The sequence below is a fragment of the Procambarus clarkii genome, chromosome 6 (assembly GCF_040958095.1).
Source record: "Procambarus clarkii isolate CNS0578487 chromosome 6, FALCON_Pclarkii_2.0, whole genome shotgun sequence".
Classification (NCBI taxonomy): Eukaryota; Metazoa; Arthropoda; class Malacostraca; order Decapoda; family Cambaridae; genus Procambarus; species Procambarus clarkii.
This window is the reverse complement of record NC_091155.1, coordinates 32,874,284-32,898,743: the sequence shown is the minus strand read 5'-3', so window position 1 is coordinate 32,898,743 and position 24,460 is coordinate 32,874,284. Positions and strand designations below refer to the sequence as shown.

The 24,460-nt window shown below is 44.8% G+C and overlaps 1 protein-coding gene across 2 annotated transcripts in view; it reads left to right on the top strand.

Annotated features, from left to right (window-relative positions):
- Window positions 1-24,460, top strand: part of LOC123753944 (uncharacterized) — a 260,619-nt gene that overhangs the window by 64,598 nt on the left and 171,561 nt on the right. For both annotated transcript variants that reach the window (XM_069308142.1, XM_069308152.1), the window contains 11 exons: window positions 3,664-3,828; window positions 4,452-4,598; window positions 5,640-5,802; window positions 5,973-6,265; window positions 7,137-7,310; window positions 7,761-7,925; window positions 9,039-9,193; window positions 9,435-9,549; window positions 10,440-10,543; window positions 18,851-19,038; window positions 23,665-23,805. In XM_069308142.1, the coding sequence (XP_069164243.1) occupies window positions 3,664-3,828; window positions 4,452-4,598; window positions 5,640-5,802; window positions 5,973-6,265; window positions 7,137-7,310; window positions 7,761-7,925; window positions 9,039-9,193; window positions 9,435-9,549; window positions 10,440-10,543; window positions 18,851-19,038; window positions 23,665-23,805 (1,810 nt within the window). The remainder of the gene's footprint in view (window positions 1-3,663; window positions 3,829-4,451; window positions 4,599-5,639; window positions 5,803-5,972; window positions 6,266-7,136; window positions 7,311-7,760; window positions 7,926-9,038; window positions 9,194-9,434; window positions 9,550-10,439; window positions 10,544-18,850; window positions 19,039-23,664; window positions 23,806-24,460) is intronic.

Genomic DNA, 24,460 nt, shown 5'->3' with positions numbered 1-24,460 from the left:
TTCTGTCTTCCAACGAAGTGAGGTTTAATTCCCGCAGTCTCTCCTCGTAGCTCATACCTCTCAGCTCGGGTACTAGTCTGGTGGCAAACCTTTGAACCTTTTCCAGTTTAGTCTTATGCTTGACTAGATATGGACTCCATGCTGGAGCCGCATACTCCAGGATTAGTCTGACATATGTAGTATATAATGTTCTGAAAGATTCCTTACACAAGCTTCTAAAGGCCGTTCTTATGTTAGCCAACCTGGCATATGCTGCTGCTGTTATCCTCTTGATATGAGCTTCAGGGGACAGATCTGGCGTGATATCAACCCCCAGGTCTTTCTCTCTCTCGGACTCTTGAAGTATTTCATCTCCCAAGTGATACCTTGTATCTGGTCTCCTGCTTCCTACCCCTATCTTCATTACATTACATTTGCTTTGGTTAAACTCTAACAGCCATTTGTTCGACCATTCCTGCAGCTTGTCCAGGTCTTCTTGAAGCCTCAAACTGTCCTCCTCTGTCTTAATCCTTCTCATAATTTTGGCGTCGTCAGCAAACATTGAGAGGAATGAGTCTATACCTTCTGGGAGATCATTTACGTATATCAGAAACAGAATAGGTCCAAGTACAGTGCCCTGTGGGACTCCACTGGTGACTTCACGCCAGTCTGAGGTCTCACCCCTCACCGTAACTCTCTGCTTCCTATTGTTTAGGTACTCCCTTATCCACTGGAGCACCCTACCAGCTACACCTGCCTGTCTCTCCAGCTTATGTACCAGCCTCTTATGCGGTACTGTGTCAAAGGCTTTCCGACAATCCAAGCCCAGCCCTCTCTTTCTTGCTTAATCTGTGTTACCTAGTCATATAATTCTATTAAGCCAGTCAGGCAAGATTTACCCTCCCTGAACCCATGTTGTCGATTTGTCACGAAGTCCCTTCTCTCCAGATGTGCTACCAGGTTTTTTCTCACGATCTTCTCCATCACCTTGCATGGTATACAAGTCAAGGACACTGGCCTGTAGTTCAGTGCCTCTTGCCTGTCGCCCTTTTTGTATATTGGGACCACATTCGCCGTTTTCCATATTTCTGGTAGGTCTCCCGTCTCCAGTGACCTACTATACACTATGGAGAGTGGCAAGCAAAGTGCCTCTGCACACTCTTTCAGTACCCATGATGAGATCCCATCTGGACCAACAGCCTTTCTAACATCCAGGTCCAGCAGGTGTCTCTTGACCTCCTCTCTCGTAATTTCAAACTCTTCCAAGGCCGCCTGGTTTACTTCCCTTTCTCCTAGCACAGTGACCTCACCTTGTTCTGTTGTGAAGACCTCTTGGAACCTCTTGTTGAGTTCATCACACACCTCTTTGTCATTCTCTGTATACCTGTCCTCGCCTGTTCTAAGTTTCACTACCTGTTCTTTCACTGTTGTTTTCCTTCTGATATGACTGTGGAGTAGCTTTGGTTCGGTCTTGGCTTTGTTTGCTATATCATTTTCATAACTTTTCTCTGCTTCTCTTCTCACCCTGACATACTCATTCCTGGTTCTCTGGTATCTCTCTCTGCTTTCTGGTGTTCTGTTATTCCGGAAGTTCCTCCACGCCCTTTTGTTCAGTACCTTTGCTTCCATACATGCCCTATTATACCATGGATTCTTCTTTTGCTTCTCGGATTTTTCCTTTTGGGCCGGGATGTATCTGCTTACTGCCTCCTGACACTTTTGGGTGACATAGTCCATCATATCTTGTACAGACTTAGCTCTGAGGTCTGTGTCCCAAGGTATTTCCCTTAGGAAGCTTCTCATCTCATAATTTCCCTTTCGGTATGCCAGCCTTTTGTTTCCTAGTTCTTTTTTTTTGGGGGGGGGGATAATTCCTAGCTGTGTGTGTGTGTGTGTGTGTGTGTGTGTGTGTGTGTGTGTGTGTGTGTGTGTGTGTGTGCGTGTGTGTGTATGTGCGTGTGTGTATGTGTATGTGTATGTGTATGTGTGTGTGTGTGTGTGTGTGTGTGTGTGTGTGTGTGTGTGTGTGTGTGTGTGTGTGTGTGTGTGTGTGTGTGTGTGTGTGTGTGTACTCACCTATTTGTACTCACCTATTTGTGCTTGCAGGATCGAGCATTGACTCTTGGATCCCGCCTTTCCAGCGATCGGTTGTTTACAGCAATGACTCCTGTCCCATTTCCCTATCATACCTAGTTTTAAAAGTATGAATAGTATTTGCTTCCACAACCTGTTCCCCAAGTGCATTCCATTTTTCCACTACTCTCACGCTAAAAGAAAACTTCCTAACATCTCTGTGACTCATCTGAGTTTCCAGTTTCCACCCATGTACCCTCGTTCTGTTAGTATTACGTGTGAACATTTCATCTATTTCCACTTTGTCAATTCCCCTGAGTATTTTATATGTCCCTATCATATCTCCTTTCTCCCTTTTTTTCTCTAGTGTCGTAAGGTTCAGTTCCTTCAGACGCTCTTCATATCCCATCCCTCGTAACTCTGGGACAAGCCTCGTCGCAAACCTCTGAACCTTCTCCAGTTTCTTTATGTGTTTCTTCAGGTGGGGGCTCCATGATGGCGCGGCATACTCTAAGACGGGTCTCACGTAGGCAGTGTAAAGCGCCCTAAAAGCCTCCTCATTTAGGTTTCTGAATGAAGTTCTAATTTTCGCCAGTGTAGAGTACGCTGCTGTCGTTATCCTATTTATATGTGCCTCAGGAGTTAGATTAGGTGTCACATCCACTCCCAGGTCTCTTTCTCGAATCGTTACAGGTAGGCTGTTCCCCTTCATTGTGTGTGTGTGTGTGTGTGTGTGTGTGTGTGTGTGTGTGTGTGTGTGTGTGTGTGTGTGTGTGTGTGTGTGTGTGTGTGTGTATTCACCTAGTTGTGCTTGCGGGGGTTGAGCTCTGCTCTTTCGGCCCACCACTCAACTGTCAATCAACTGTTACTAACTACTATTTTTTTTCTTTATAACACACACACACACACACACACACACACACACACACACACACACACACACACACACACACACACACACACACACACACAGTGGTCTCGTAGCCTGGTGGATAGCGCGCAGGACTCGTAATTCTGTGGCGCGGGTTCGATTCCCGCACGAGGCAGAAACAAATGGGCAAAGTTTCTTTCACTCTGAATGCCCCTGTTACCTTGCAGTGAATAGGTACCTGAGAGTTAGTCAGCTGTCACGGGCGGCTTCCTGGTGTGTGTGTGTGTGTGTGTGTGTGGTGTGGGAAAAAAAAGTAGTTAGTAAACAGTTGGTTGACAGTTGAGAGTCGGGCCGAAAGAGCAAAGCTCAGCGTCCGAAAACACAACTAGGTGAATACACACACACACACACACCAGGAAGCAGCCCGTGACAGCTGACTAACTCCCAGGTACCTATTTACTGCTATGTAACAGAGGCATAGGGTGAAAGAAACACTGCCCATTGTTTCTCGCCGGCGCCCGGGATCGATCCCGGGACCACAGGATCACGCGTCCAGCGTGCTATCCGCTCAGCCACCGGCCCCCTGTGTGTGTGTGTGTGTGTGTGTGTGTGTGTGTGTGTGTGTGTGTGTGTGTGTGTGTGTGTGTGTGTGTGTGTGTGTGTGTGTAGGTAATACATCGTTTAATACATCAGGCACAATGTATGACAATAATGACACGGAAACTTTGTGTGTCGGGCAGCTGGTGGACTTCCTAGAGCAGCAGAGTCCGCCGGAGGTGGCGGGCGTGGCGGTGCTGCTGGAGGGGCTGAAGGTGGTGTCACCGCAACTGTTCAAGCGGCTCCTGCAGAAGAGTGCTCCTCACCTCTCCCCCGAGGCCGCCTGTGAGAGCGGCGACCATCCTCAGGTCAGTACACTCACCCTCAGACCTTTGACAAGTGACAGCTTAATGTTGGTTGACCAACTCCTGCTTCATTATTATTGACCTTATTGACCTCGTCACACTGACAACATTTACCTTGTTGACTTCGTCCCAGTGACAACAGTTACTGTCTTGAGAAGTATGAGGTGTAATACTGTTTTCTTGCAGGCTGTGTGGGTACTGAGGAGTGTATAATGTTGTGTTGCAGGCTGTGTGGGTACTGAAGAGTGTATAATATTGTGTTACAGGCTGTGTGGGTACTGAGGAGTGTATAACGTTGTGTTGCAGGCTGTGTGGGTACTGAGGAGTGTATAATATTGTGTTACAGGCTGTGTGGGTACTGAGGAGTGTATAACGTTGTGTTGCAGGCTGTGTGGGTACTGAGGAGTGTATAATATTGTGTTACAGGCTGTGTGGGTACTGAGGAGTGTATAACGTTGTGTTGCAGGCTGTGTGGGTACTGAGGAGTGTATAATGTTGTGTTACAGGCTGTGTGGGTACTGAGGAGTGTATAATATTGTGTTACAGGCTGTGTGGGTACTGAGGAGTGTATAATATTGTGTTACAGGCTGTGTGGGTACTGAGGAGTGTATAATGTTGTGTTGCAGGCTGTGCGTCTCCTGAGGAGTGTGAGGGGGCTCAGTGTGCGGCCCGCCGGGTACGTCGCCTCCCTCAAGCCATGCTTCGCTAATGACAACGTTGACGTCGTTGTTGCTGCCATGGACACCCTGGCGTCTGTTGACTGTACCATACAGGTGAGGGACCACCAGTGGTGGCACCATACAGGTGAGGGACCACCAGTGGTGGCACCATACAAGTGAGGGACTACCAGTGGTGGCACCATACAGGTGAGGGACTACCAGTGGTGGCACCATACAGGTGAGGGACTACCAGTGGTGGCACCATACAGGTGAGGGACCACCAGTGGTGGCACCATACAGGTGAGGGACCACCAGTGGTGGCACCATACAGGTGAGGGACCACCAGTGGTGGCACCATACAGGTGAGGGACCACCAGTGGTGGCACCATACAGGTGAGGGACCACCAGTGGTGGCACCATACAGGTGAGGGACTACCAGTGGTGGCACCATACAGGTGAGGGACCACCAGTGGTGGCACCATACAGGTGAGGGACTACCAGTGGTGGCACCATACAGGTGAGGGACTACCAGTGGTGGCACCATACAGGTGAGGGACTACCAGTGGTGGCACCATACAGGTGAGGGACCACCAGTGGTGGCACCATACAGGTGAGGGACCACCAGTGGTGGCACCATACAGGTGAGGGACCACCAGTGGTGGCACCATACAGGTGAGGGACCACCAGTGGTGGCACCATACAGGTGAGGGACTACCAGTGGTGGCACCATACAGGTGAGGGACCACCAGTGGTGGCACCATACAGGTGAGGGACTACCAGTGGTGGCACCATACAGGTGAGGGACTACCAGTGGTGGCACCATACAGGTGAGGGACTACCAGTGGTGGCACCATACAGGTGAGGGACCACCAGTGGTGGCACCATACAGGTGAGGGACTACCAGACCCCTACGGTTGGATTATGTTACAATAGAGATATTAGTAATATATATATATATATATATATATATATATATATATATATATATATATATATATATATATATATATATATATATATATCAACAAATATTTAGTACCAGTGATTTAGTAGTTACGAGAGTTGAGACAATTGCTGTGGTAGTGGTCCAGGCTCACCATGGTTAGGTGCCATTGATACTGTGGATGACTGACCAGCCGATGTTACCTGTCACAGGGCGTCACAGAGCTGCAGAAGCTGGGCCTGGAAAGTCCTTCAGACCCAGAGATCCGCATTGCTGCCTACCGCGGCCTCGTCCACTGCATTCCCTCCAGACCTCACCTCCTGCAGGCGGTGGCCAAGGCTCTCAACCCCCAGGATGATGCCTATTCCACTCAAGGTTCGTCGTCTTCACAGCTTCTATATTATTTCCAAGAATCATGGTGACAAAATATTCCTCAATATGTGTTAGTTTCTGTTTAACGAAGACGGTCAATACCAGGAATTCAGGCAAATAAATTTTCTTATGGAAGACTGACACTTATACACAGCATATTGTTGCACTTGTAGTTGCGTCGTATGTATGGAGCCATGTTCAGTCGGTGATCTCGTCGGAGGACCCGAGCCTGGTGACCCTGCGGGAGCTGATGACCGCCGCTGACCTGGTGGGCCACGTGCCTGACCCCGTGTGGTACGACCCCCGCCAGCACTCCCGCCACCTCTCCCAGACCCTGCACCTGGACCCCCAGACGTCCCTCACCCTGGCTGGGGACCTGGTCTGGGGCAGGTACTCTCCGGCCCCCAGGGCCCTCTACCTCAACCTCGCACTACATAGCCAAGGCGACACACACCAGCTGGCGCAGGTAACTGTCACCAAGGTCACACTCAGCTCACACATCGTTACCCGACGTCACATTAATATAGTTACCTCACCTTAAGCTTAGGGTAGTTCGTAGAGCTTGTATAAGCATTGTTACATGCACCAAAATCTTGTAGTTAACAGAGGAATTGCACAATACTAGCAATTAACATCAGACTTGAACACTAACGGAAACAGGAAGAACACAGATGGTAACAATAACACCCACAGGAACAGTAACGGCACATTAACAACGGGAACAACAGCTGCACATTAACAACGGGAACAACAACTGCACATTAACAATGGGAACAACAGCTGCACATTAACAACGGGAACAACAACGGCACATTAACAACGGGAACAACAACTGCACATTAACAACGGGAACAACAGCTGCACATTAACAACGGGAACAACAGCTGCACATTAACAACGGGAACAACAACGGCACATTAACAACGGGAACAACAACTGCACATTAACAACGGGAACAACAGCTGCACATTAACAACGGGAACAACAACTGCACATTAACAACGGGAACAACAGCTGCACATTAACAACGGGAACAACAACAGCACATTAACAACGGGAACAACAGCTGCACATTAACAACGGGAACAACAACTGCACATTAACAACGGGAACAACAACTGCACATTAACAACGGGAACAACAGCTGCACATTAACAACGGGAACAACAACGGCACATTAACAACGGGAACAACAGCTGCACATTAACAACGGGAACAACAGCTGCACATTAACAACGGGAACAGCAGCATCATAATAATCATAACTTTTAGTAACTTATGTACAATGTACTATAATAAGTTTTGATAATTGGTTGAGGTGTTTGTTGTGTGTGAAGGTGATAGTGCGGGTGACGGGGGTGGAGACCATGCTGGTGAGCCTGCCGGGCCTGGAGGGCCTGCTGCAGGCCGCCGCCGCCTACCTCTGGTCCACCGCCTCCCGCCTCACTCCTCACGCCTTCAGGTCCAAGAGGCAGATCACACACGAGCAAATCGCCGACTTTATCCAACAGGCAAGTCATGACGCTGCCTTCAAATATGATTACTTTATGAGTGTTATTGTTCTACTTTATTTCTATTTGCTCTTGCATTCCTACAATTCATGGTAATCTATTAATTTTGATTGTAAAGGTAAAGTTATTACACTGTAAATAATTATTAATTATCAGCTTTACAGTGTTGCCAGGATTTTTTCGTGATAATGGTTTCAGTTTGTTGTTACTGACAAAGTTGCACTTAAATACATCTTTATCTTTTGTCTTGGGTGATTAGCGACATATATTTAAAGGTTGTGAAGAATTTTATACTAATAACTCCCACTCATTGAGTTCCCAGACCAGCGTGTCTTAGTGAGGGTGTTTCAGGTCAGAGCATTTCCATGACAGTTTAGCAGCGTTAGGATGAAAACAAAGATGGTGAGATATATTTGACGGTAGTGTTTACTGTATGGGGGGGGGGAGCAGGTTATGTCAAGGATCCCGGCAGAGTACCGCGCCGGCTCCTCCAGCCTGGAGGTGTGTGTACACCTCCTGGGGACACAGATGGTCCACCTCCGCCTCTCTGACCTCCGCTACTCTGCCCTCCTGGAAGCCGCCACCAACGCCCTGCAGACGCCTCTACACGCTGTGGTAAGTCCCCTCGACTTCCAACATATTCATAGCATTATTATAAACATTTGTACATTATCTTAAAATTGAGTCACTTCTGGGGTGTGAGTTTTCAGTTGCATGTAGTCCTGGGGACCATTCAGGCTTGTTCGCATTTGTGTTCCTCACGTGTGCCCCAAAGAATGAGGTGATTTGATAAAAATGCTATGCCCAAGATTACCATCAGAGTGCCCGTGGGCTGATGGGCTAAATAGCCTCGGCTGCCATCAGTTTTTGTCCGGTCGTGATGGTCAAATGGATTAAGGCGTCCTGTACATACCAGTTGCGTTGCTCCTGGCAATATGGGTTCGAGTCACTCCTGGGGTGTGAGTTTTCAGTTATCTTTATACATACTTAACCAAATAACACTGAAGTAAATTAACACAATGCACAAGTCATAGCAGCTAGATGTCACTAAGTACAAATAACCTAATAACATTAGTACACAAGTCCACTCAAGACTGGCTGGTAGGTTGTGAACATTGTGGGTGGTGAAGTTACTTACCCAGAGTGGGTGGTAAGGTCTCATCATGAACATCAATAACACAAGTCAGTGAGCTATCACTTTGCCTTTAGAAAATACTAAGTCCCAACTGGTCTGGCAAATAGCAAAGTTGAAAATCTCTTCTCAAAAGTCAAAGTCCACAATGACTGAAAAATGAGTCAAGAAACTCTCTACTGAAGTTAGTCCACAATGACTGACCAATGGCAGAGTCAAATACATGTCTTCAAACGTTAGTTACAATGGCTGAAAAATTTGGCAGAGTCCTGAATCTCTTCTGAAAAAAAAAAAAAAAAAAAAAAATATATATATATATATATATATATATATATATATATATATATATATATATATATATATATATATATATATATATATATATATATATTTATTTATATATATGAGGATAAGTGAGGCAGTGAGTAGCTGTGCAAGGTTGAAGAAAGGTTAGGTTTAATTCTATACATATATATATATATCTATATGATATATTGATTCTCGGATGAATGAAAGTGATGCCGATAAAATTCATCATGACCTCTGGTCAGTTGTCCTTCCCATGGTAATATTGATCATGTGGCTCCTCTCCCCAGGTATTGACTCTGGTGCCTCTACTGGACAACACCCTGACGCTCGTGACCTCGTGTGGGGTGCCGGTCCGCCTTCACGTGGGCGGTGTAGCAGGGGTCCAAGGTGAGGCTCAGCACAGCGCGAGTCAAGACCGTGGCTTCCTTAAGTTCGTGGCCAGGTGAGGCAATGTTATTCTTTCCCTCTAAGTTACCATTTTAATTCTAGGTAAATAATTTACAACATTTTGTTCCTCTTGTGTCTTGGTTACTGCCTTTAATGTATTTTTTTTGTAAGAACTTGTGGTTACCATTACACATTGTGGAATTCCTGCTCATGAAGTTACTTAGGAAAATGTCTTGCATATCGTAATTGCATTATATAACACTAACACTAGATGTGATTTTTTATTCCTGTTGCAGCGGAGGACTGTCGGTCGAGACGACTGTTGAGGTTGGCGACCAGCAGCCAGCACCTATCGAGAGCCAGTTTCTGTGCTCACTGGATGTTCCCATCAGCGCCTCCTACGAGTATGAGGTCAAACACCAGACAAGTCTTCATCATATATTTTGTGACTTGTTTTTTCATTATTAATTTAGAGTGAGAGCTTATTTGTCTTGTACTTATCTTACCTTATCTTGTACTCTTCCTTTTGATGAATAATTAAAGAAATAGATAATAATTACTAATTAATAATAATTTAATGACTAACGAAAGCATCTTGATCTTCGATAAAGTTAAGAATGAAAACTAGACATAAACACTAGTTCTTAGAATTAACAAATTTATACTTAACATTGTGATTGAGGATGGTGCAGGCGATGAGTCACAATAACGTGGCTGAAGTATGTTGACCAGACCACACACTAGAAATTGAAGGGACGACGACGTTTCGGTCCGTCCTGGACCATTCTCTCTTATTAACAATGTACCCAACATGAACTTGAGTCCTGGCTTTGTTGCTGTGGACTCTTCCCTTTCACAGTATATACTCAAATGCTCTAATCTTTCTAACAAACGTGACTTAACATAAGCTTTCCCCCTTCCATTTATTTCTTTCTTTCTCTTTCCCTTTCTTTCTCTCTTCTCTCTTTTTCTGTTCATTGTCTTCTCCTACGCTCCCTTGCTATCCTCTTCTTTTTCCTATTACTATCTCCTTCGGTGGTTATAATAGGAGCTGCCTCGTGTGGGCCAATAGGCCTGCTGCAGTTCTCATTACTACTATCCCCTTCACCTGACTTTCCTCCTCAGCTCTCTCTTGCCTATTTAATGCCTGTCCCTACCTCCCCATCACAATCGACTTGAGAATGGTCCAGGACGGACCGAAACGTCGTCGTCCCTTCAATTTCTAGTGTGTGGTCTGGTCAACATTGAGGATGGTATGTGTTGTGATGAGTGACGGTGTGTGTGTGTGTGTGTGTGTGCAGGGCGAGGCTACCCGGGTCTCTCTCCGACTCCCGCACCTCTTCACGGGACGACTCTGGCACCAGGAGCGTCACACCTCCCTGGCCGGCACCTCACCGCACCTCCGGTAAGAAACGTCTTCAATATATGTCCTGTTCATTAGAAATATATATTTTGATACACAGAGATACTCAACCTGTCCTCATAATAATAGTAGAGGCATCCATCAGTCTCAGGAGACAATGAAGTTGCACTTTGTTTGTCGGTCTGGAGTGGCCTCTCCAGGGCACAAAGCCCGAGTAGGTTGATATGGGGAAGAAGCTGTCAAGCATGCAGCAGGTCCTTCCCCCTTTTCCACGAGGTTGAAGGCACCAATGAACTTCCCTAGGGACTCCAGCTCCAGAGTTTACCTCGAAGTTGGTAAAAGAAAGCACAGGAACTCCAAACCTGTAGATCTCCGTGGTAGGGGTCCGAGAAGAACCACCCCAGTAAGGGCAAGAACGACCCCAAGAATGGCCCCGGAGTCGAACCGTGTTGGAAGACCGGGCTCTGTTGCCTCCACTGCATTGGGCCCCGACCTTGCTCCTCCTTTGACCCTTCTGACTACTCCCCTCGGCTCTCCTCCCTCTGTGGTTGGGTCGAGCTACAAGCCCCCAGTAGTGACCGCCTCGTCCCCTGGCACGGCTCAGTCTCTTATTGTGACTACTATGCCTTTTATCCCCTATCTCTCTGAGGGTTCTCAACGCCGTCCATGCCACGGCCGCACTTGCTCGATCCCTTCCCATATTGATGCGTACCAGGCCTTGTTTGGGCCTGCTTCGTGGGCCAAATATTTTGATCTCCTCCTTCTGGATTCTACACCTGACGATTTCTCCATCCATAGGCACCTCGTTGATTCAGTAGATGCCTCTGTTACTTTCAACCCCACACGTGTCGTTGCTGCTCCTTCTCAGGATGCAGCCACCCACTTGGCCGCCTTATCATGCCTTGGCGAGACCCCTGTTCGGGTCTCCAAGAACGCTCGGTTGAATGCCAGTGTTGGCACTATTCTCCTCCCACCCCATGTTGCAACCGGTGTTAGGAATCTACAGGACTGCCACGAAGATATTCGGCATATCCTCGAAGCCCAGGGCCATTCTGTTCTCCAGGTAGACTCGTTTACTTATCCCCCTCTTGGTCGTCGCCATCAACCCCTTCAGGTTGTGAAGATTACCTTTGATGGTAGGACCCTTCCGCCCTCTGTCACTCTTGGTGGTGCCAGGTGCTCTGTCCAGTTCATTCCATTTCCTCGGCTCTGTAATAAGTGCTGGAGGTTTTGGCATGGTGCCCTCCGGTGCTCCAGTACTGTCTCTCTCTGTCCCTTGTGTGTTGACGAAGGTCACTCTAAGTCGGAGTGCACTTCTCCCCGGGTTCACTGCCTCAATTGCGATGAGGCCAACCCTACCTTCTCCCGCGCATGTGTACATTACAAACTAGAGGCAGCCGTCCTCACCTTGAAGCATCGGGAACGTTTGTCTTTTCCTGGGACGAGGCGCCAAGTTCGCCGTCTCCCCCCCTTTCTCTGGTGTCTCTTATGCTCGCGTGTTGCGCTCTTCTTCTCCTCGTCTTTCCCACCTTCCTCAGTCTCACAACCGTTTCCAGGCCTTAGACCCAGACACGCCCACCGCCTCCTTCTCTGTTCCTTTAAGTTCTGTCCCGAAGGGTCCCCCTCATGGTTCTCTGTCTGGTGTTCCCCTTCTTTCTACCCAGTCTGTCTTGTCTCCTGTGCCTTCCTCCTCGTCTCCCTCCAATCCTCCTTCTCATCCATCTCCGTCTCTTAGCTCTCTGTGCCACCTGTCAGTGCGGGCTGAGGTCCATCACTCTCCCAGCGGCCATCGTGTTGTTTGCTCTCGTTCTGCTTCTCCTATAGAGATGCTTGAATCTGTTGCCCATTACATTGTTGCTGGGACGCCTGTCTCTTTGAGTCAGAAGCGAAAGCCTGGCTCTACTCCTTCCTCTTCCCCAGCGAGTAAGAAGACTTCGCTTTCTTCCTCGACCTCCTCTCGCTCCATCTTCTCCCATTTTGGTGGTTGCGCCCCTGTTCCTGCTATGGAGGTTTCTTTGGCCCCAGCTTCCCTCTCAGTTGCTGCCCTTGCTGAGGTGCACGCCCTGGTTTCTGCCCCTCCTGCTGTTGTCCTTGATCCTCAGTTGTCCCCCCTCCTCCTCCTCCTTCGGACCCTGCTCGCCCGCCTCTGGTTGGTCCTCCCGCTCCCTTCCCTCCATCTTTACTCAGTTTACCAATGTCCCCCTAACCCTGACTTCGCTGATCCTGATCCTGCGCTTCTTTAACGTGCTGTGTTCCTTTTTTTCCCTTTGTTTCTTCATTGTCCTCTGTTGCTGTCCTTTCTCTTCTTGTCGATGTCTATTCTTCAATGGAATTTTCGCGAATATTACGCCAATTTCCATGAACTCTAACTTCTGATTTCCAACCCGTTCTCGCAAATTTAATAAGTCAATATTGACTTATTAAATATGTGCATAGGTGACATACTTAACATAATAGATACCCTTAAAAAGATTCATAGAAAACACCAACCTTACCTAACCTACTTAGTATGTTAACATAAGCATCTTATTGCTTCGTAATTACAATTATTACCTAACCTATAATAGGTATAGGTTAAGTAATAATTGTAATTACGAAGCAATAAGATGCTTATCTTAAGATACTAACAAGGTTAGGTAAGGTCGGTGTTTTCTATGAATCTTTTTAAGGGTATCTATTATGTTTAGTATATCACCTATGCACGTAGTTAATAAGTCAATATTGACTTTACGAATTTGCGAGAACGGGTTGCTGATTTCTCAGTTTTTGCCCTTTTGTGTCTGTCTCCAGGAGCCGATGCTTGGTGCTCATCCTGGTTGCTTCCATGGCTATTCCTTATCTTCCTTCCCCCCTGGCTTTTGTTGGGGCCCGTTCCTCTCCTGCTCTCTTGATTCGTTCTGATGTTCCCTTCGTCCCCTACTTTTTCCATCGCCTCTCCAATGTTCTGCTGCACGTGTCTTTGTGCGTAAATGGTACACGGTTTGTTTCATTTATCTCACCTCAAATGTTCCGCTTTCTCTTCCCGATCTTAAATACCTACTGGACTCCTTGCTGAAGCCTGTGCTCCTGCTAGGTGATTTCATTTGTTGACATACCCTTTGGGGTGATGTTCGGATGAACACCCGGGGTCGGCTTCTCGAACCTTTCATCCTCTCTTCTTCCCTGTCTCTTCTGAATTCTGGTGAGCCCACTCATTTGGACTCTCGGACTCGCACATTTTCTTGTCTTGATCTTTCTCTCTGCTCGTCGTCTGTTTACTTGGATTTCATGTGGCGAGTTCTTGATGACCTCCATGGCAGTGACCATTTCCCCATCCTTGTTACCTTTTTCTCTTTTCACCCTCCCTCTCCTTCCATAGGTGGCAGTTTGCTAAGGCAGACTTGAATCTATTTGCCCTCCATGCTGCTCTCTCTAACCTCTCCATTCTGTCTCTCCCTCGCACCCTCCTCCTTTTTCATGACACCATCTTTGATGGTGCTCTCCGCTCTATTCCTCGCTCTTCCTCTCTGGGACCACGGAAGTGCGTTCCCTGGTGGAATGTGGACTGTGAACGAGCTGTCCGCTGTAAGCGTGCAGCCTGGAAGAGACAGTGCCACCGGCAGATGGCTGATTCTTATCTTTTGTTTCGAAAGGCGAGTGCAGTGGCCCGTAGGGCCATCCGTACGGCTAAGTGTGAATGTTGGACGTCTTATGTTTCCACCATTATGTCCGAAACTCCTCTGCCGCAGATCTGGAAGCGTGTCTGCAAGATAGCGGGGAAGTTTGTTCCCAATGTCTCGCTGGTCGTTCACCTCCGTGGCTCTCTTGTGGCAGACCCGTTGCAGGTCGCGACTGAACTGGGTTTCCACTTTTCTTCTGTTAACTCTGGTTCTCATCTTTCTCAATCTTTCCTTCTTCATAAACCTGTCCTTGAATCTCATCCTTTAGATTTCTGCACTCATCTCAGAGTGCAGATCCCTATAGACTTCCTTATAATGATCCCTTCCCTCTCTGAATTTCAGTCTGCCCTGGCCCTCTGCGGTTCTTCGGCAGCAGGCTCCGATGGCATTCATTATAAGATGCTTCCATCTCCCTCCGTGCACGCCATAGTATTTACTGAGTCTGTATAAACGGGTCTGGGAGTCGTCGTCAGTCCCTGAGGACTGGCTCGATGCCGTTGTCTTCCCTGTTCGGAAACCAGGGTCTCTAGGGACATCCATAAAGGATTTTCGCCCTATTGCCCTCATACTTTGTGCCTACAAACTCTTTGAACGTATGATTACTGTTCGTCTGATGTCACCTCCTCTCCACTTCTCAATATGATTTTCGCAAGTGCCGCAGCACAACAGATGTCCTGGTGAACTTGGAGGTCTATATTCGTACTGCTTTTGCTGCGAAGACCTCCGTTGTTGCCGTCCTTTTTGACCTGGAAAAGGCTTACAACACCACTTGGCAATATCATATTCTGTCCCAACTTCATTCTTTTGGCCTTCATGGTAATCTCCCTCTCTTTCTCCAAAGCTTCCTCTCTCGTCGTTTCTTTCGAGTGAGGCTTTATATCACTCTCTTTGCCTCTTTTCAGCAATATGAGGGTGTGCTCCAAGATAGTGTTCTGAGCACTTCTCTTTTTCTGGTTGCCCTCAATGGTCTTCTTTTCTCTCTTCCCTCTGGCATCTTCTCCGCTCTCTATGTCGACAATCTTACCTTTGCTGTCAGGGTGACGCTTTGCTTCTCCTTCAACGGCAGCTTCAACTTGTGATTAATGCCATGTCGTCTTGGGCCACTGATCATGGCTTCCGGTTCTCTAAGTCTAAGACATGTGCTATGACTTTTACTTGGAAGCGTGTCGTTCTTCGTCCCTCTTTGTCACTTTATGGTCAACCCTTTGTGTACAAGGATTCCGCTAAGCTTTTGAGGTTAATCTTTGGCACTCGTTTGTCTTGGTCGGCCCATATCTCTTACCTGCGAGTTAAATGCTCTACCTGCGAGTTGAATGCTCTAAGGCCCTTACCCCTCCTTAAGGTTTTGTCCCATACTTCTTGGGGAGCGGATAGATGCACTCTCCTTGCTTTACATTCCTCTCTCGTCCTGTCTAAACCCGATTATGGTTGCCCTGCTTACTCGTCTGTTTCTCCTTCTATTCTTCGCCGTCTTGATGCTTTGCACCATACTGGGTTGCACCTCAGTTCTGGTGCCTTTCGTTTGACTTCCGTCCTCAGCTTGTATGTTGACACTAGCTTCCTATCTCTCCAGGACCGCCGTGATCGCTACTGTCTTCGCTATCTTGCGTGGTCCTTGCAACATCCTTCCTCTCGCCTCTGTCATGCTTTAACTTTTACCCCTCCTATGGTTCCTGTTCCTCTTCACCACCTCCCTCTTTCTGTCCAGTTATCTCGCTTACAAGATTCTCTTTCTGTTCGTATTTCTAATGTATCTCCTCGTGTTGTTCCTTCCTTGCCCCCGTGGAGAGTCCCCCTTCCGAAGTTTTGTACATCCTTAACTCGCATCACAAAAGCTTTTACCCCTCCTTCGAATCAGAAACGCCTTTTCCTTGAGCACTTTTCTTCACACTCCCGCTCCGTTTCCATCTTCACCGATGGGTCTAAGTCTGCGGACGGTGTTGGCTACTCTGTTGTTTTTCCTGACGGCACTTATATGTGTCGCTTACCTCCGGAGACTAGCATCTTCACAGTGGAACTTTATGCTTTTCTCTATGCTCTTCGTCTCCTACTTTCTCATTGTCAATCTTCCTTTGTAGTTGTCGTTGATTCTCTTAGTGCCCTCATGGCTCTCGGATCCTTTAATTCGGTCCATCCAGTGGTTGTTGAGATTCAGCATTGGCTGTTTCTTATTTCCAGTAAATTTAAGTCAGTGAGTTTTGCTGGGTTCCCAGCCATATTGGTGTCTCTTTTAAATGAGCGTGCGGATGCTGCCACCAGGAAAACTGTCCACTCTTGTGCCATCTCCCGTAAAGGTATTCCTTATTCCGACTTTTATCAAGTTATTCATTCCTCCACCCTTACCCGTTGGCAGGGTTGTTGGTCCTCTGTTACCGGTAACAAACTGCCTACTCTTAAGAGTAGTGTGTCTTAAGAGTTTATAGTGCTATACTCTTAAGAGTATAGCACTGTATCATCCTTTGCAGATGACACTAGGATTTTCATGAGAGTTGGCAACATAGAGGACACGGCAAACCTCCAATCAGATGTAGATCAGGTGTTTCTATGGGCTACAGAAAATAATATGGTGTTTAACGAGGATAAGTTCCAGCTCATGCGCTACGGAAAAATTGAAAATATAAAAACAGAAACCACGTACAAAACTCAGGCAAATCATAACATAGAACGAAAAGGCAATGTAAAGGATCTGGGTGTACTCATGTCGGAAGACCTTACTTTTAAAGAACACAATAAAGTAGCCGTCACAACTGCAAGAAAAATGACAGGTTGGATAACAAGAACTTTTCACACTAGAGATGCTATACCGATGATGATACTTTTCAAAATGCTTGTGCTCTCTAGAGTGGAGTACTGCTGCACAATGACAGCCCCTTTCAAAGCTGGAGAAATTGCTGACCTGGAGAGCGTGCAGAGATCCTTTACTGCTAGAATCCACTCAGTAAAACATCTAAATTACTGGGACCGACTAAAGAGCCTAAATCTGTACTCCCTTGAGCGCAGGCGGGAGAGATACATAATAATTTACACGTGGAAAATAATTGAGGGGCTGGTCCCAAACCTGCACACAGAAATAACATCACATGAGAACAGAAGACATGGCAGGATGTGCAGAATACCCCCGTTGAAAAGCAGAGGTTCAACAGGTACTCTGAGAGAGAACTCTATCAACATCAGAGGCCCGAGACTGTTCAACACGCTTCCACTACACATAAGGGGCATAACTGGCCGACCCCTCACAGTGTTCAAGAGAGAACTGGATAAGCACCTCCAAAGGATACCTGATCAACCAGGCTGTGACTCATACGTCAGGCTGCGAGCAGCCGCGTCTAACAGCCTGGTTGATCAGTCCAGCAACCAGGAGGCCTGGTCGACGACCGGGCCGCGGGGACACTAAGCCCCGGAAGCACCTCAAGGTAACCTCAAGGTAAGGCAAGGTCCTCATGGCCGTCCTCCTGCCACCATAACCGGCGATGGGAAATGGCTCTGGTGAGGATGCATATTGGCCATACACTCTTAACTCACGGTCACTTAATGTAGTCCCGCCCTGCTCCTTATTGTCTACATTGCATTGTCCCTCTTACGGTCGTGCATATCCTTATTGGATGTCCTGACTTCCGGGACGAGCGTGTGTCTTGTTTTCCGACCGTCCCTCACGGTCACTTGTCCCTCGATAGAATTCTTGGTGACTCGGATACTTTTGATATCGTTCGCCTTATGCATTTTTGTTCTCGTATTGGCATCCTTGGTGATATTTTGCGCCCTCTGATTATTCCGCACATTTGATGGTGCTACATAGCCTTCCCAGTTTGGTGCCTTCTTTTTGATAATTACTTACTTCCTTCATGACCCAACAGAAGGAAGAGAATAATTGTTGTAATTATTAAATACAACAATTATTATTATAATTATTAATATAATCTTAATATAATTAATTAATATTTATTACTCTTCCTTCTGCTGGGTCATGAAGGAAGCGGGCCTCTGGTGAAAGGGGGTTGTGGCAATCTCTTAATAGAGCGTCGCATATTGACGTATTCTCTACCTAAGGGCAAAAAATGTTGTATTAGAAAATGGCAGCGGCTCACGAAATTGACATACTGTCGCGTTTTCTGTTTCTGGTCCTCTGGTAGGTAAGGGTAAGGGCACTTTAGTACGACAGTTTCTCGACGTTGGGACACCTTAGAAGGACGGGCTGGAATAATTACACTAACGTGATATATACCAATGAGGATATCAATGATTACCCATTGCTATATAACCGGTTAGTGGGATTTCTTTGTATTTGATATTGGAGTGTAGAGGGGTAAACTGCTTTACCTACACCAGAGTGGCTGGGGAGTGGTAGGTAAAACGTGGAGTGGCTTCAGTAGGGGCCTCCACACTTCCTGTCGATTCAGTAAAATCCAAGGTGATATATATTATTCCGTCAGGGTGGTACAGTGGTAGCGCTTGCATGCAGGGGTTCGAGTCACCTCCAAGCTGCAATTGATTTTCCTATCAATATATATGATGTACATTATGAACACAAGATATATACAAGGCCTGCCCGAAACGCTTTGCGTAATAGTGGCTTTAGGCATTGTATGTACTAGCTCTATCTATAAAGCCAACAAACTTTGTAAAATCTCTTTATGTATGTACCTTTACCTAAATAAAAATTATTATTATTATTATTATTATTATTATTCAGAGTGACGGAGGTGTGCTGGGGCCCCGGGAAGACTCTCCAGCTGTGTCTCAACACCCACACGACGGACCACACGTCGCAAGGTCCAGTTTCTGGCCAGGATGGTTGGCTGGCCCCCTATGTTTACTCTCTCAACCTGCACATGCTCTATCCTGATGAACCTGTTGTTGTTACTTCCTCTACACCCAACAGTAAGTCATAATATAGCAATGCAATTGTTGTCACTATATCTTCTACCGTACATCATAGTGTAGCACCGTAACTGTCATCACTATATCTTCTACAGTACATCATAGCGTAGCACCGTAACTGTCATCACTATATCTTCTACAGTACATCATAGTGCAGCACCGTAACTGTCATCTCTATATCTTCTACAGTACATCATAGTGCAGCACCGTAACTGTCATTACTATATCTTCTACAGTACATCATAGTGCAGCACCGTAACTGTCATCACTATATCTTCTACAGTACATCATAGTGCAGCACCGTAACTGTCATCACTATATCTTCTACAGTACATCATAGTGCAGCACCGTAACTGTCATCACTATATCTTCTACAGTACATCATAGTGCAGCACCGTAACTGTCATCACTATATCTTCTACAGTACATCATAGTGCAGCACCGTAACTGTCATCACTATATCTTCTACCGTACATCAAAGTGCAGCACCGTAACTGGCATCACTATATCTTCTACAGTACATCATAGTGCAGCACCGTAACTGTCATCACTAGTAATGGTATTGGAGGCTTAGCACATTTTTTTGTTTTAATTGTATGCTAAGATCTTAGCGCGTTAGTTGTTGGGACCTGAAAAAGCTCCCAAAGTCTGACCCAAAAATTGCATGCCAGGATGCCACCCGTTTAAGACTGAATAATTGTCAGACTTTTAATTCCCGCTAAGATGCCACCTGGTTTTTACGTGGAATTACTTCCGAGTTCAGTTTTAGGAAAATATTTCAGAATTCATTTTTGGAGAATAGTTTTATTAAAAAGTTTGCTAATGAATTCTTATATAAAAAATATACACTCTGCTCACGTTTAAGACTGAATATTTTCAGTTTTACTTACACCTGATGTATTAAAGAGTTCTTACGGAGAAAAATATACTCTATGGAATTAAGTTTACGTTTTTAAAGTAATTCACAGTATATGAAGTTAGTTCTTGGACCTGGCTCTATACATTTATAAGTGTAGTCTTGCTACTATTAACCCAATTTTAGCCCAATTTAACACGGCCATATTTCTGACGCAGTAAGAAAAGAAAATAGTTACCGAGTTCTAACTCCCGTCCTCCACCTTACTTCATTCGTACAACTTCGATATTAACCGATCAGTTCCCCTGACACTAAAACCCGTTGTATTTCTGAATGAGTAAATATGGTCAAAGCAGTTATCGAGGTCCAGCTCTTGTCCCCGCCTTAGTTCGCTCCGGCAAGTTAATTATCACCAGTCCAATTCCCCTGAAATTTAAAACCACTGTTTTTCTGACGCAGTAAATCAGATCAAGACAGTAACCAAGCTCCGACTCCTGTCTTCCGCCTTACTTCATTCATACAACTTTGTTAGTGTCTATCCAAATCCCCGAAATTTAAAATCGCTGTATTTCGGACGTAGTAAAATGCAGCAATGGAGTTACCGAGCTCCAGCTCTTGTCTCCGCCTTAGATCACTCTCATAACATTGCTAGTATTTACCCAAGTCTTCTAAAATTTAAACCCGCGGGTTTAAATTGTAATGTATTTTAGATACATTATATTTTAGATAATGTATTTTATTTTGTATTTTTTGTATTTATTTTTTGTATTTATTTTATTTTGTATTTTATTTTGGCGCTGTATTTTAGATACAGCAAAATAAATCAAAAGCAAACACGGAGCTCTGGCTCGTCCCCACTTTAGGTCATTCGTACACCTAAGCTGCTGTCCGATCAATTTCCTCGAGATTTAAAACATAGTTATTTCAGACATAGTAATAAAACAAAGTAACGTTACCGAGTTCCAGCTCCTTTCCTCCACCTTACTTGTATCTTCATTATCTTCATTGTCACTTGTATCTTCATTATCTTCATTGTCACTTGTATCTTCATTATCTTCATTGTCACTTGTATCTTCATTATCTTCATTGTCACTTGTATCTTCATTATCTTCATTGTCACTTGTATCGTCATTATCTTCATTGTCACTTGTATCTTCATTAATATCTACCCAATTTCCCTGAAAATTAAAATAACTATATTTCGTACATAGTAAAATAGATCAAAGCTATTACCGTGGTCCAACTCCTGACCTCCGCCTTAGTTCAATGTTCATCAAACATAATATCCAGAACAAGTAAGTAGCTCTCATCTCTTACTTTATCAAAATATACACGAGTCTAACCACACCCTGGGAGTTACCCAGGTACCTGGGAGTTAGTCAGCTGTCACGGGCTGCTTCCTGGGGGTGGAGGCCTAGTCGAGGACCGGGCCGCGGGGACACTAAAGCCCCGAAATCATCTCAAGATAACCTCAAGATAACCACACCCTCATCACACCTGTGTAAATAAACCCAGCCAAGTAATTCTCACACGGTCACACCCCCTCTTATCTCCCCTCCCTTCATTTCCCCCCCATGCCCGACTGCATTCTTATCTCTTATCTCCCTTACTTACCCTGCACCACCTCTCCCTCTGACCCCCCAACTCCCCCTTCTTATTTCCCTCTCTTACCCCTTCCCCAACTCCACCCAAACATCCCCCCCCCCCTCTCCCTCACCCATTCCCCCCCCCTTCCCCACTTCACCCATCCCCCCCCCCTCATAATTTCAAAATACAGCTATTATCCAATAATCTTACTGTATTTGTGTGTTCACTTCATGTTCTCAGCATATTCTCTGCAAGTTCAATTCATATTTTCCACTGTTTCTCCGTACTCTTTACATTCCCTTTCATGTTCTTTACAAATTTCCCTCATGTTCTCTGTGTTCTTTGTCAGGTTTTCAATGTTTTTAACGTGTTCTTCACAAGTTGGTTGTTCATTCTTTGTATAGTCTGCATATTCTTTTATGTTTTCACGTTCTCTGCAAGTTCAATTCATGTTCCCCGCATGTTCTGTTATCTTTTTATCTTACATGTTCTTTGCCTCGTTCTTTAAACTAATTGTTTCTGACATTTAGTAAGTAGATCATTGTTACATATTATCAACAGCGTTACTGACAGTCAACAAGTTACTACAAAGTATTTATTTAGTTATTCACTGAGCTTTATTTTGAAAACTACGTCAATGTATATCTCTTATCAACTTAAGATTTCGTACTAACACCGTTCTTAAAACAAAAGCTATTCATTATGAAGTAACAAATTTACAAAGACATTCATTTCTTGTCGTTTCTTAAGTAAAATTATTCATCAATCAACTGAAAATGCTCACGTTCATCTTCTTTTCATCATTTTTTAACTAAAATAACACTTCTCTCAATTGAAAATATTCAAGTGTAACTTCTTTCAACATTTTTTTTAACTACCATTTTGCGTTGGTGAGTACGAAAAAGTCAAAGGTAATTTCTTCATAATATTTTCTAAACTAAAGTTACTCTCCGAGTCATCTTTACTCATCAAATGCTACTCTCATGCTATCTTTATTTTCCATTGACACGCTCAAAGCCATTAAGAATACTATTAATGACATCAAAGTTAATCTCAGAGCCATTATGAATACTCACAAAGACCTAAAAAATACTCTTCAATCATAAAAGACTATCTCCGTGTTTTATTTACATAAGAATAATACTCTCTAATCATCTTCATTCATTAAAGAATCTCTCAACGGTATCTTTACTCAGCAATAATATGTTCCAAGATCATTTTAAGTAACATTTGTATATTTCTAAGACATCTTCGTTCATTAATTAATCTCTCCAAGACAATAATAATATGTTCCAAGATCATTTTAATTAACATTTGGACTTTCTAAGACATCTTCGATCATTAAAGAAACATTCTGTGACATCTTCGAGCATTAAAGAAACATTCTGTGACATCTTCGAGCATTAAAGAAACATTCTGTGACATCTTCGAGCATTAAAGAAACATTCTGTGACATCTTCGTGCATTAAAGAAACATTCTGTGACATCTTCGTGCATTAAAGAAACATTGTGACATCTTCGAGCATTAAAGAAACATTCTGTGACATCTTCGAGCATTAAAGAAACATTCTGTGACATCTTCGAGCATTAAAGAATCTTCCCAAGACCGCAATAATACGTTCAGATATAATTTAATTAACATTTGCACTCTTTAACGTGACTTTATATCAAGATTTACTCTCTAGAACTTCTTTGTACATCAAATAATATTCTCACTGTAATAAACATTGTTCTTCCTTCAATAAATATGTAGTCAAGGGTAACTTTTTTCGTATTTTAAACTTATCATTACAATTTATGTAGAAATAAAACTTACTAAGACATGAATTGTGTAATTACAATCAATTTTAAGTACTATATCAAACTAAACATGTACAACATTAGGTACTAATAAACTTATGTATCATGTAAAAATGAGTAAAAACTTTCTATAAACTTAATATGTAAAATACTAAGAGCAGCATGTTATTGGCATTTTACTGTGTTTCACATCTCTGTTCATAATAACTCTTTCACAAAATCACGATTCTTTAATTAACTAGTTCAAATTGTCATAACAAACTTGCATTTGTTATTAATTATTCTGTTAAAATATATGTTCTTTACCATTTTATCTTACAACTGTTCTCTCAATGGTTGGGAGAATGGAGAGTAGGAGTGTAATAAGGTGTGGTTGGTTGCAGTGGGCGGAGGTGTGGCGCAGGAGGTGGTTGTGGTGGTGGCGGGGGGCACCAGGTTCGACGCCAGCCTCGTCCTCCAGCTCCTGCCCTCTCCAACCTTCGTGCTCACACTCAACACTCCCGGACACTCCTACTTTCTCAAGGGTGACTAGACACTCCATATTTATGATTAACCTTTTTCATTTTAATTACAATTATTTGTTAATGTAATAATAGCTTTATTATTAATACATAACATCAACGAAAGTGGATAAAATATAGAAAAAATATATATGGTAATTTGTTTTAATATTTTGTTATTTACTAAACATACGGTGAAGTATGATTATCTTCATGTATAGATGCAATAGTTGAGAGAGGTAGTAGTACACAGCCATGTCAGCTGAGGATGAGGCTGGCATCACTCATCATTAGCTCCTCATATATGTATGATGTAATAGATAGAATTATTCCCACCCGTAAACAGAATCATTCATTATATATACATATCAAATGTATTTTTAGGAGAGGTACCTGGTAGTGCCTGGGATAGTTTCTATCTCCACCTCCCATTCTACTCCTATTCTCTACCCACCTTTCCACCCATCCCCCCCTCTTCCCTAAGAGGAGGGGGGATATACCCCATCCTTCTGGAGGGGGGTACCGGGCGGTGCATGGGTGACCTCCCCTACCCTCCTCTTTACTCACCCCCCCCCCGCAAACTTCCCATCCCCCTCACACAACGATGCCCCTCCCCCCGTCCTCTCTCCCCCACTCCCGCCCCTCCCCTCATCACCAATCCCCCTCTAGCTTAGCCCCT